The sequence below is a fragment of the Bufo bufo genome, chromosome 8 (genome assembly GCF_905171765.1).
Source record: "Bufo bufo chromosome 8, aBufBuf1.1, whole genome shotgun sequence".
Lineage (NCBI taxonomy): Eukaryota > Metazoa > Chordata > Amphibia > Anura > Bufonidae > Bufo > Bufo bufo.
Window position 1 is genome coordinate 209,842,467 of NC_053396.1, and position 14,367 is coordinate 209,856,833.

The following is a 14,367-nucleotide window of genomic DNA, read 5'->3' on the forward strand; positions in this document are numbered from 1 at the left end:
AATTTAGATTTTTTGGCAAATTTTCCATTTTAATCCATTTTTTCCAGTAACAAAGCAAGGGTTAACAGCCTCACAAAATGCTATATTTATTGCCCCGATTCTGTAGTTTGCAGAAACACCCTAAATGTGGCCGTAAACTGCTGTACGGCCACACAGTAGGGCGTAGAGGGAAAGGTGCGCCGTATGGTTTTAGGAAGGCAGATTTTGCTGGACTGGGTTTTTGACACCATGTCCCATTTGAAGCCCCCCTGATGCATCCCTAGAGTAGAAACTCCATAAAAGTGACCCCATCTTAGAAACTACACCCTCAAGGTATTCAAAACAGATTGCTCTATATTACATTTTTGTGAGGCAAGGTTACCAAAAATAGAAATTCTGAAATTTTATCTCCATTAAACTGTTGAGGAACACCTAAAGGGTTAACAAAGTTTGTAAAATCTGTTTTGAATACCTTGAGGGGTGTAGTTTCTTAGATGGGGTCACTTTTATGGAGTTTCTACTCTAGGGGTGCATCAGGGGGGCTTCAAATGGGACATGGTGCCAAAAAAAAAAGGCCATCAAAATCGGCCTTCCAGGAACCATACTGCGTTCCTTTCCTTCTGCGCCCTGCCGTTTGGTCATACAGCAGTTTACGACCACATATGGGGTGTTTCTGTAAACTGCAGAATCAGGGTAATAAATATTAAGTTTTGTTTGGTTGTTAACCCTTGCTTTGTTATTGGAAAAAACTGATTAAAATGGAAAATTTGCCAATAAATTGCTGTTTAGGCACCGTTTTTATTAAAATTTTTTGACCGTGTTCATCTGAGGGGTATTTTTATAGAGCAGATTCTTACGGATGTGGAGATACCTAATATGTCTACTTTTTATTTATTTATTTATGTTTTACACTATATTATCTTTTGATAAACAAAAAAAAAACATTTTAGTATCTCCATAGTCTAAGAGTCATTATTTTTTTTTGTTTTTAGCCGATTATCTTAGGTAGGAGCTAATTTTTTGCGGGATGAGAGGACGGTTTTATTGGCACTATTTTGGGGGGCATATGACTTTTTGATCGCTTGCTATTACAATTTTTGTGATGTAAGGTGACAATAAAATAATTTTTTTTGCACCGTTTCTATTTTATTTTTTTGACCGTGTTCTTCTGAGGGGTTAGGTCATGGGGTTTTTTATAGAGCAGATTCTTACGGACGTGGCGATACCTAATATGTCTACTTTTTTTAATTTATTTTAGTTTTACAAAATAATAGTTTTGAAAAAATATTTTATTAGTTTTAGTGTCTCAAGTCTGCGAACCATAGTTTTTTATCTGATTGTCAGTGGCTAAATTGAGGGAAAGGGATTATAAATTTAGTACTCCATGGAAGTGTGGTACCCCCTGAAGCAACCGTCAATGCAGAGGCCCGGATGATCGGGGCACGTGTCACATTGAGTAGTTGTGTCCTTCCGTATCCCCCTCCTGTGACACACTCTGCACCTTTTTTGGGTTCGTCCCTTCTTTCCAGTATGGGGGACCACACCTGTAAAGTGTTGGCCAGGGACGATCCGGGCGCCTCCAGTTCCCGAGGTACTCCGGCCTGCTCTTTCCTGGTCAGAAAAGATCAGGTCCTTGAGGACTGCCTCATAGAACTGAAGGAATGTCCCTGTGTTGCCAGCGCTCCGGGACAGCACAAAAGAGTTGTACATGGCAACCTGCACCAAGCAGACCGCAACTTTTTTGTACCATGCCCGGGTTTTGCGCATGGCGTTATATGGCTTGAGGACTTAATCAGATAGATCAACTCCTCCCATATACTGATCGGGCTTGAGGACCGTTGCCGCAGTACCTCACACAGGGACAGGGGTGATGCCGTTACCATGAATTGTGGACAGTACAAGGACATCCCTCTTGTCCTTATATCTGACCAGCAGCAGGTTTCCACTGGTAAGGGCACGGGTCTCACCCCTGGGGATAGGTACCTGGAGGGGGTGGGCAGGGAGGTCGCGTTGATTTTTCCACATGGTCCCACAAGCGGACGTGGATCTGGCGGCGAGGGACTGTAACAAGGGGATACTAGTATAAAAGTTATCCATGTACAAGTGGTAACCCTTATCTAGCAGTGGGTACGTAAGGTCCCACACAAGTTTCACGCTAACACCCAGAGTGGGGGGACATTCTGGGGGTTGAATACGGGAATCTCGCCCCTCGTACACACGAAACTTGTAAGTGTACCCTGAGGTACTCTCACAAAGTTTGTACAGCTTCACGCCATACCTCGCCCGCTTAGAGGGATCATACTGGCGGAAAATGAGTCTCCCCTTGAACGCAATGAGAGACTCATCAACCGCGACCTTCCTTCCAGGTACGTAGGCCTGCACAAATTTGGCCCCAAAGTGATCGATGACCGGCCTGATTTTGTACAGGCGGTCATAGGCAGGATCACCTTGGGGGAGACATGCTGCATTATCTGCATAATGCAGGCATTTCTGGATGGCCTCAAAACGGGAGCGTGTCATGGCCGTACTGTAAAGTGGGGTCTGGTAGAGGACGTCCCCACTCCAGTAATGGCTGACACTAGGTTTCTTGACTAAGCCCATGTGCAGCACGAGGCCCCAAAATGTCCTCATCTCGGCTGCACTGACCGGCGACTTTTATTGTTTATGGACTTTCCTTGTGTGTGAACAACCACTAAGCCACCTGCATTTTGTGATACACCAATGTGTGAATAAACACCGCTGTTTGATTCCAAAACGGTGTACTTTGCCTCTATTCTGCATCCGCTAGTCCTAACTACCAGAGCGAATCCCCACAATTGGTGGAGGATGCAAGCAAGAGCAGTGAGGGTGGCGTGAACGCCAATATATTTTTGAGTTTGCATTTTTGGGCACGGTTCTATGTCGTACATCAAACCAGCTGTATTTCAACCAGTGCCCCACAACAAAATGGAGGCTGTTGTGAAGGCCCTCATGGAGTCTAATTTGCAGCAGCAAGAGACCAACCAGTTGCTGCTACAACACGTGATGGCTTTGCAGACAGCAGGAGCAACTCCAAGCGTCCACGATGCCCGGAAAGCGATCCCTAAGATGACACCCGCAGACTACATCAAAACCTACCTGGCGATGTACGAGAAAGTGGCCACCAGGGAAAAGCTGCCCCGAGACCAGTGGGCTGAGGTCGTCGCTCGTTTTCTTGCATTAGAGTCTCAGTGGGTGTATTTCGACTTGCCGGACGATCAAGCGGCCGACTACCCGAAGGTAAAGGGTGAGATTTTGGTAAGACTGGGGGTGAATGTGTTGGTCCGGGCCCATCGTGTACATCAGTGGGGGTTTGAGCCGGCTGAGCCCGCGAGACTCCAGTATTATGACTTACTCCACCTTTTGCAAAAGTGGCTACAGCCTGATGTGCTGAGTCCCACGGCTATGCTGGATAGACTATTGGCTGACATATTCTGGAGGGCGCTGCTGGACTCAAGGAGCTTGGTGACCCTGGTAAGGGCTACCCTGGTGCGGTCCGCTGAGTATACTGGCTGGAAAGTTGGGGTGATGTGTATTCATAGAGACTTGAAAGACTACCCCATAGCGCTGGTGTCTCTAACTACGGTGGCCCGGCAGGTGGACCCATGAAGTGGCAATGGCCACAAATCTCCACTATGAAATCATAATAGGGAGAGACTTTCCAGGTTTCCCTGCCCTATGGCCAGTTGTGAGGTTAAGGATACCCCTGAGACAGGAATAAGCCCAGGAGATTGGCCTTGTTCAGGGGGACGGCCAGAACCCTGGGAACCTGAGGCCGAAGGGCCAGCAGTAGGGTTGACTGCCACTTCGGTGGAAGAGGGAGAGACAGCCCCTGATGAAGCTAATTGAGCGAAACCCGGGTCGGGCTGTATGAGGACGCAGGATTTTAGTTTTATACGCTTGATTTTAAAGACGCTTGTGAGTACAATAAACCCTTTTACATAAGGTTATTGATGGTACTTCACTATGGAAGGAACTTTATTCCTAGGATCATAATACCATATTGAAGAGAAAAGGAGACTTGAATTCACTTGATGTGGCTGTTACTTGCGTGCACTTGTGAGTATATCAGCGCAGTTTTAGTTGAGATCTAAATAGCTTTGCTTCACTATTGGCGCATTTTGATGCTCCACAGGAAGTTCTAAAGTACTGTAGAGGATGTCTGTGATAGCTGGCTTCTCTTTGCCGCAGTGGGAGTGGTTATACCTGTGATTGGGAAAACTGAAATACTCGCGGTCTCGCTAATCTACAAACGCTCTGTGTGAATTGAACCCACATCACTTTGGAGACTCGCTGCAAATTCCATCTAAACTAACGGACTGGAATTACTGTATTTACTACCGCGTAGGGTAATGGTGGGAGACGTGGAGGAGTTGCCATCGGGTCCTCGGTTGGCAGACCTCAACGTCTCCGGGTAGAATTTCGGTACAGCCCAATGCCGAGACCCAACCCTATCCCGGGCCTGGGAGAATGTGGTAATAGTTGATGGTGTACCCCAACAACCTGGGCCCGAGTCGATGTTTCCCCGTTTTGTGGTCCACCAGAATATGCTATATCGACTAAACCAGCTGCGGGGTGAACCTGTTGAACAGTTGGTGGTGCCCGGGACCTATAGAAAACTCGTGTTAGAGTTAGCCCACCAACATGTTCTTGGAGGTCATCCGGGACTGCAGAAGACACAGGACCGGATACTACAACAGTTTTACTGGCCTAGTGTCTTTAGAGAGGTGGATGACTTTTGTAAGTCTTGCCCGACCTGCCAAACCACTAGCCCCCAGCACCTGTTCCGCAGTCCCTTAGTGCCCCTCCCGATTATTGAGGTACCATTTGAGAGAATCGCTATGGATGTCGTAGGCCCAGTACCGAAGACCGCTAGGGGGCACCTACACATCTTGGTCGTCCTGGACTACACCACTCGGTACCCAGAGGCGGTGCCACTGCGACATACATCGGCCAAACTGATAGCAACAGAGTTAATGGAGATGTTTTCCCGAGTGGGGATACCCAAAGAGGTTCTGACTGACCAGGGGACTCCTTTTATGTCCAAGGTCATGCGGGAGCTCTGTAAGTTGCTGAATATCAAACACATACGGACATCCGTCTATCACCCGCAAACTGACTGCCTAGTAGAAAATTTTAATCAAACGTTAAACAATATGTTAAAACGAGTAGTAGCTAAGGATGGAAAGGACTGGGACCTCCTTCTGCCCTATCTTATGTTTTCAGTGCGAGAAGTGCCCCAGGCCTCTACTGGGTTCTCGCCCTTCGAACTACTATATGGTAGACACCCTCACTGTCTGTTGGACATAGCCAAAGAGGCGTGGGAGCAACACGTGTTGTTGAATACGTCACCCAGATGCAGGAACGTATGGAAACCGTGTTGCCGCTGGTAAAGGAACATATGGAGGCAGTTCAGCGAGTTCAAAGTCGGGTGTATAATTGGCAGGCTCGGGTCTGGATCTTTAACCCGGGAGATTGGGTTTTGGTTCTGGTGCCAACAGTGGACAGTAAGTTACTAGCTAGGCGGCAGGGACCCTACGAGGTATTCGAAAAGGTTGGAGAAGTAAACTACAAGGTACACCAGCCAGGGCGGCGGAAGCCGGAGCAGGTTTACCATGTGAGTTTACTCAAACCATGGAAGGATTGGGAGACCAGTACTGACGACAGCCCGCGGCCGGGTTTTCTAGAGGGAGAGGTTCCGGCCCCTCGGTCTGATGTAAGGGAAGCGGTTGCCACAGTGAAGATTGCTGACAGCCTCTCCTCTAAACAGACTCAGGAGGCCAGGGAGTGTACGTTAGCAGGAACACGGATGTGTTCTCAGACCTCCTTGGACGCACTTCCATAATCCAGCATGACATTGTCACTGATCCTCAGACCAAAATCCGGTTGACACCATACTGGGTACCTGAGGAAGTACAACTAATGCTGCAACTAGACGTAATTGAGGAGTCTAGAAGTGAGTGGGCCAGCCCTATAGTACTGATACCCAAACCGGACGGGACGTTGCGGTTTTGTAACGATTTTCGAAAATTAAACGAGGTATCTAAGTTCGACGCGTATCCCATGCCCCGGGTAGACAAGCTGATTGAGAGGTTAGGCCAAGCCCGGTATTTTTCTGTTTTGGACCTCACCAAAGGGTACTGGCAGGTACCCTTAACGGAGGCTGCCAAAGAGAAAACGGCCTTCATCACACCGGAGGCGCTGTATCAATATAAGGTGTTACCCTTTGGTCTGCATGGCGCCCCCGCCACTTTCCAAAGGCTAATGGACATTGTGCTGCAACCACATCGTCGTTACGCTTCGGCTTACCTGGACTATATTGTCATCCACAGTACCGACTGGGAAAGTCACCTGCCCAAAGTGCAGGCTGTAGTAGACTCACTTCGAAAAGCTGGACTAACCGCTAACCCCAAAAAATGCGCGATAGGGTTAGAAGAGACTAAGTACCTGGGGTATGTCATTGGGCACGGAGTGATCAAACCCCAAGTAAACAAATTATCGGCCCTGTGCGGGTCACCGGTTTTGGTGACGCCCCTGACTTCAATAGGGAGTTCGTGGAACAGACAGATGCCTCAGAAGTAGACCTCGGTGCTGTACTCTCTCAGGAGGTCAATGGGGAACAGCATCCTGTTGTCTTTTTAAGCCGCAAGCTCACCCCTGCCGAAACCAGGTACAGTATAGTGGAGAGAGAGTGCCTGGCTATCAAGTGGGCACTAGAATTTCTCCTCTACTATTTGTTGGGGAGAAAGTTCCGCCTGGTGACTGACCATTACCCTCTCAAGTGGATGAGCCAGGCCATGGACAGAAATGCCCGAGTCACCAGGTGGTTTCTGTCCTTACAGAACTTTAAGTTCTCCGTGAAACACAGGGCAGGCCGGTTCCAGAGAAACGCGGATGCCCTGTCCCGGGTATACTGTATGGCAGGTGTTCACCCCCTCAGGGTTGAACAAAGGGGTGGAGGGGGGTATGTAAGAAGGTACCTGGAATCATCGTGGATAGAAGGTATGTGTCACCAAGGTTCCTGGCCTCAGTGACGTAAGAGCCGGTTTTTATGTGTCAGCAGCAGCTATTGCTAATTGACACCTTGAAGATTTAGCATGGCTGTCATAGCTGATATGGGACGGTTCTTACTGGGAGTAGTCAAAGTTCTGGGTGGGTGACTACTCCCCATGTTCCAAGCCGGGTTTTGCCAGGCATAAAAAAACAGCCAGCACAACCATGGTGGATTTACCTCGTTCTGACAGTGGAGCTCAGGAATCTGTATGCTGTGAACTGAGGGCTGTGCTGGGATTTGAGGTTTGAGCCGGGCTGGAGGACTCGGGCCCCTCTAAAGGCGAACAGGCCGCCTATAGACATGATGAGGTTGAACTGCTAACAGGGTGTAAATTAACACCCATAAGAAAAAGTGAGTTTTATTGTTTATGGACTTTCCTTGTGTGTGAACAAACACCAAGCCACCTGCGTTTTGTGATACACCTTATCTGCATTTTGTTGATTTCAGAACTGTGTACTTTGCCTCTATACTGCATCCGCTAGTCCTAACTACCAGAGCAAATTCCCACAATAGTAGCAGTATTATAGTAGTTATATTCTTATACATAGGTGGCAGTATTATAGCAGTTATATTCTTGTACATAGGAGGCAGTATTATAGTAGTTATATTACTGTACATAGGAGCAGTATTATAGTAGTTATATTCTTGTACAAGGGAGCAGTATTATAGTAGTTATATTACTGTACATAGGAGCAGTATTATAGTAGTTATATTCTTGTACATAGGAGCAGTATTATAGTAGTTATATTCTTGTACATTGGAGCAGTATTATAGTAGTTATATTACTGTACATAGGAGCAGTATTATAGTAGTTATATTCTTGTACATAGGAGGCAGTATTATAGTAGTTATATTCTTGTACATAGGAGGTAGTATTATAGTAGTTATATTCTTGTACATAGGAGGCAGTATTATAGTAGTTATATTCTTGTACATAGGAGGCAGTATTATAGTAGTTATATTCTTGTACATGGGAGGCAGTATTATAGTAGTTATATTCTTGTACATAGGAGGCAGTATTATAGTAGTTATATTCTTGTACATTGGAGCAGTATTATAGTAGTTATATTACTGTACATAGGAGCAGTATTATAGTAGTTATATTCTTGTACATAGGAGGCAGTATTATAGTAGTTATATTCTTGTACATAGGAGGTAGTATTATAGTAGTTATATTCTTGAACATAGGAGGCAGTATTATAGTAGTTATATTCTTGTAAATAGGAGGCAGTATTATAGTAGTTATATTCTTATACATAGGAGCAGTATTATAGTAGTTATTTTCTTGTATATAGGAGCAGTATTATAGCAGTTATATTCTTGTACATAGGAGCAGTATTATAGTGGTTATATTCTTGGATATAGGAGCAGTATTATAGCAGTTATATTCTTGTACATAGGAGCAGTATCATAGTAGTTATATTCTTGGATATAGGAGGCAGTATTATAGTAGTTATATTCTTGGATATAGGAGCAGTATTATAGTAGTTATATTCTTGTACATAGTAGCAGTATTATAATAGTTATATTCTTGTACATAGTAGCAGTATTATAGTAGTTATATTCTTGGATATAGGAGCAGTATTATAGCAATTATATTCTTGTACATAGTAGCAGTATTATAATAGTTATTTTCTTGTACATAGGAGCAGTATTATAGCAGTTATATTCTTGTACATAGGAGCAGTATTATAGTAGTTATATTCTTGTACATAGGAGAAGTATTATAGTAGTTATATTCTTGTACATAGGAGCAGCATTATAGTAGTTAGATTCTTGTACATAGGAGGCAGTATTATAGTAGTTATATTCTTATACATAGGAGCAGTATTATAGTAGTTATATTCTTGTACATAGGAGCAGTATTATAGTAGTTATATTCTTGTACATAGGAGCAGTATTATAGTAGTTATATTCTTGTACATAGGAGGTAGTATTATAGTAGTTATATTCCTGTACATAGGAGCAGTATTATAGTAGTTATATTCTTGTACATAGGAGCAGTATTATAGCAGTTATATTCTTGTACATAGGAGCAGTATTATAGTAGTTATATTCTTGTACATAGGAGGCAGTATTATAGTAGTTATATTCTTGTACATAGGAGCAGTATTATAGTAGTTATATTCTTGTACATAGGAGCAGTATTATAGTAGTTATATTCTTGTACATAGGAGCAGTATTATAGTAGTTATATTCTTGTACATAGGAGCAGTATTATAGCAGTTATATTCTTGTACATAGGAGCAGTATTATAGCAGTTATATTCTTGTACATAGGAGGCAGTATTATAGTAGTTATATTCTTGTACATAGGAGCAGTATTATAGTAGTTATATTCTTGTACATAGGAGCAGTATTATAGCAGTTATATTCTTGTACATAGGAGCAGTATTATAGTAGTTATATTCCTGTACATAGGAGTCAGTATTATAGTAGTTATATTCTTGTACATAGGAGCAGTATTATAGTAGTTATATTCTTGTACATAGGAGCAGTATTATAGTAGTTATATTCTTGTACATATGAGCAGTATTATAGTAGTTATATTCTTGTACATAGGAGCAGTATTATAGCAGTTATATTCTTGTACATAGGAGCAGTATTATAGCAGTTATATTCTTGTACATAGGAGGCAGTATTATAGTAGTTATATTCTTGTACATAGGAGCAGTATTATAGCAGTTATATTCTTGTACATAGGAGCAGTATTATAGTAGTTATATTCTTGTACATAGGAGCAGCATTATAGTAGTTATATTCTTGTACATAGGGAGCAGTATTATAGCAGTTATATTCTTGTACATAGGAGCAGTATTATAGTAGTTATATCCTTGTACATAAGAGCAGTATTATAGTAGTTATATTCTTGTACATAGGAGCAGTATTATAGTAGTTATATTCTTGTACATAGGAGGCAGTATTATAGTAGTTATATTCCTGTACATAGGAGGCAGTATTATAGGAGTTATATTCTTGTACATAGGAGCAGTATTATAGTAGTTATATTCTTGTACATAGGAGGCAGTATTATAGTAGTTATATCCTTGTACATAGGAGCAGTATTATAGCAGTTATATTCTTGTACATAGGAGCAGTATTATAGCAGTTATATTCTTGTACATAGGAGGCAGTATTATAGTAGTTATAGTCGTTTACATATGATGCGTTATTATAGTTATTGTATTCTGTTACATATCCCCGTTGTTTTTTAGAATGCATCCTCAGGAAAAAAATTATCTGTTTTTGTTAGTGGAAGCTGTGGCGAATACGGGGAAAATGTAGTAGTACATGGCAGTCATTCAGAAGAGTGTCTGTCCTTGTAATTCAGGGATGTCTTGAATCCGCCAGGGTGCTAGCCGCTAATGCACAGTATCTCACTGTTCTAGGGATCCCCAGGTGTCTTCATGAGACTTTTCTTTTAATATTTGTGTGTTTTCTCTTGCTCTGAATCTTAAGCTATGGTGCTGTGCTGTCGGTTCTTTCTATCATTATTTGGATTAGTGGTATTACAGCTGGGTTCAGCCAATTATAACCTCCATAATATATTCCTTTCATTTCAGGTTCACCCGTTGTTAGTACGTGAGAGGAGAAGTGATCCTACCAGAACCAAATTCTTGAGGCGCACCGTCAGCGTCCCCGTGGAGGGGAAGCATCCTGACGAACACGGTACTGACAAACCTATAGCATGCAGATGTGGTGACATAGCGGCACACGATCCCTCATGCACTATGATGGATTATATGATGTATTTGTCTTATAGCGTTACAGTAATCACCTTATCAATCCCGCCACACAGACCGATAATACAGAGGTGAGGACATATAATGACCAGGTGTCATAATAGCGGGATATTAACCCTTTTATGACTTCAGACTTCTGTTTTATTGTATGGGAAAGTCGTCTTGCACATGGTCATGTGAACAATTGGTATCACGCGTAACCCTGTTCAGACTGAAACTGCACTTGTGCTGCTCTGTGTTGTGCCGTATTTCATGCCTTCCATATGATGTGAGCTCGGTTCATTTTCTGCTAATCTCCTCGTAGCGGTTTAGGAGAGAGAATTGGTGCCTGTACGGCGGATTCTGCACTTACCCCTGTGCTGCTTTGTGAGAATGAAATGAAGCAGAGTATCATTTTTATTTATTTATATGGCGGCACAGTAGTCCACCCAATTGCTGTCTGATAAAGTGACGCCTTATCGCTAGAGTATGCTATCTCTTTACGATCGGTGGGCCTCTGGCCTCTAGGTCCCCCACCAATCCTGAGAATGAATAGACCGCTATATCAGTGTTTTTGTGCTTCCGTGGGGCTTCACCCCGTACTTCCGTTCCGCAAAAAGATAGAACATGTCCTATCTATTTGCGGAACGGCCGGATCGCGGACCCATTAAAGGGAATAGGTCCGCGATCCGCTGCTGGCTACGATTTTCGGGCCGCAGCACGGCCACGGGCAGACTCGTTAGTGTGCAAGAGTCCTAAGTGGGGAAGACCCCTTTAATCTCTTACATAGATGATGTAGCGCTTCATGTCTCTGAGATGTAAGGATTATGTAGTGATGGAGTGACCTGACCTGACCCAGAAGATAGACGGGCACGCAGTGATAATGGCAGCGGATGAAGCCGGCTCCTGCAGCTTCTGGACATATAGACGTGATCCCCCGATGGGTGGGAACGCAGTATCCCGCTCGCCTAGACTATCAGCAGGCTGTAGACACACAGCCATGGAATAAGTCAGTGCTGTTAGTTTATCTGACACAAGGGGGCGGTGTGGAGACACTGTGCTGAAGTGTAGGTTTCTGATACATTGTAACGAGCTCTGCACCAGTGTCAGCTGGACATGGCTCAGGATAGTCTGGACGTAATGTCTCTTCACATTGAACACTGCCCCCTATGGACCGGAATGTGGATCCGTGTAGAATCTCCTGTGTGACTGGAATTACAGTATGATCTACATATACGTGCAGCAGAGATCCGGCCCGTGATAGACATGTGATCGACCAAATGTGTCCATATCGCTGAGACTGGCGTCCCCCTGATAAGTGGCCCCACGTCTCAGGAGGGATGTGATGGGGGAATGTTTGGTCGGACATGGATGGGATCAGCAGAGCGACATTCTTGTCTGCGCAGGTTGTGGAGGTCTCACATCTGGGGCACAGAGACACAGCACACATACTGGTTGTCACAAGGTAGCGTCAGGATCTTCTGCAGCGTCCCCACCTGCTCTGCTCTGTGGCACCCACCCCCTTTGCTGTGTCTTACGGTCCCCGTTCCTTACGGATCCTCCGGTCCACACTCCTGAAATCTCTACTGTGGCCCAACCTGCTTCCATTCACTTGACCAGGCCTGGGAGCAGTTAGGGACCACCTCCCTACTCAGCCTTGTTCCCATAAGTCCCCATAAGGCACCGACAGCCATCCATCTTACTGTGACTGACCCGGCTCTTTTCATCCTAGAACCCCTAGAGGTTTGTGACAACGGGATGGCAGCCTGTGAGCGCCCGTGGCTTGGTCAGCAGTCCCTATGGTCGTCTCTTGACTCTGTCACAATGGCCATCTTTGCCACGTCTCTCTATACAGCCCTACTGGTAGCTGCAGCCGCCCCCTGGTCACCGCAGCTGCCCCTCATCCTCAGCTATAGAAGGTAGTTCTCCTACAGACTTCTTTGCTCCTCTATGGCAGCTCCTTCCAGCAGCCATGACAATATCACTCCTCTGCTGCAGCAGGCCTCTCTGGTGGGTGGTTGCATACTATTCTGTGGGATTTGCACTATGGCACCATCTCCTGAGTGGTTAATGTGCTAGCTACATCACCTCTTGCATCATACAAGGGGCTGTCACACCCTCCTATCTCCCATTTTCCGTCGTGAATCGAGAGCATGCCACGCATGCATGGCCACCCCTCCATTCACCACTATCAGACTGTGAGACAGTGGGGTCTGCTTGGATGCTCTTGCACCAGGAAAGTATCCCTGACTGCTTTATCCTTGTGTCAGTCTTCGCTGTAGTTTCGGAATTCTATTCATGACCCGGGAAGATCAGGAGGTGAACGTGCTATAATATTGGCTGGTAATGTGTTGTGTTTTTATGAAAACAGAGTGAATTTTGTTCAGATTAATGTCACATAGAATAAACGTGGTCATCGCCCGGGCTGCGCTCCACGGACCTTCTAGAATATGCAAAAAAAAAAGGGGTTGATTAAATTTTGATGATGGTTTTCTAGTTCGGTGGGGTCCGCTGGGACCGCGGCGTGCACGTGTGCCTGGATGCACCTGCTCCGCAGAAGATGGTCCATGGCGTCGTGTATTACCAGGGTGAGCTGCGCGGGCAGAGGTGGGGCTGGAAGCTTTCTAATACATCGGACCCTCCAGCTCTGTTTGCTGTCAGTGTATGGAAATATCCTTTATATCCAGAACCTGAAAACATGTACAGACCTAATACGTCTCACAGTCAAAGCTGGAAGCAATTGTGGCAAACACTCAGCTGCAAGAAACAAAACCCGTGAAATACCATGGAATACTGTGGTGTCCCCAGCCTGGCCGAGGGCCCAAAACCAGTGTGCGTCCCCCGGCTCAGGCCCCAGTCCATGAATGATGACCTATCTATTATATATCTCATATCCTTCTATCTATCTATTATCTATCTATCTATCTATCTATCTATTATCTATCTATCTATCTATTATCTATCTATTATGTATCTACTGTATCCATCCATCTATCTAGGACTTATGTGACTGGAATACGGCTGCAGACGGCATTTTTTTGCATGCCCCCCCCCCCCCCCCGAGCTGTTGCATAACTACAACTCCCAGCATTATGCAGCGATGCTTGCAGTGCGGTTTAATGTAATCGGAGTGCTTCCAGTGACGGCCTGTGCGCGGAGCCTGTGATTTTACTCGAGACAGATGGGATGATAGAAGAATGAGGAGCAGATGTACAGACTGAAGATCCCAAAATAAGGGTCTAATGAACAGATCGATGTGTCGCCTCATCCCGCTCCCTCTGTCCTTCTCCTGCTCCCACACACCTCCGTCTCTTCCCCTGCTGCAGTCTAATTACAGCTAATTATTACATAGGCTGTCAGAGAGGTGGGAGATTCCTGGTCTTTCCCAGGGGGCTGGGGGTGACCACGACACCTCATCTCTCAGCCCACGTGTACACATACATACAGATATCTACACGCACGTGTACAGATATATACACACGTGTACACATACATACAGATATATATACACGTGTACACATACATACAAATATATACACACATGTACACATACATACAGATATATATACATGTACACATACATACAGATATATAC

General features: G+C 44.8%; 1 protein-coding gene across 11 annotated transcripts in view; it reads left to right on the forward strand.

Annotated features, from left to right (window-relative positions):
* SYNGAP1 (synaptic Ras GTPase activating protein 1) overlaps positions 1–14,367 on the forward strand; it is a 199,911-nt gene that overhangs the window by 81,274 nt on the left and 104,270 nt on the right. For all 11 annotated transcript variants that reach the window (XM_040442656.1, XM_040442660.1, XM_040442661.1 and 8 more), the window contains exon 3: positions 10,614–10,719. In XM_040442656.1, coding sequence (XP_040298590.1) covers positions 10,614–10,719 — 106 coding nt within the window. The remainder of the gene's footprint in view (positions 1–10,613; positions 10,720–14,367) is intronic.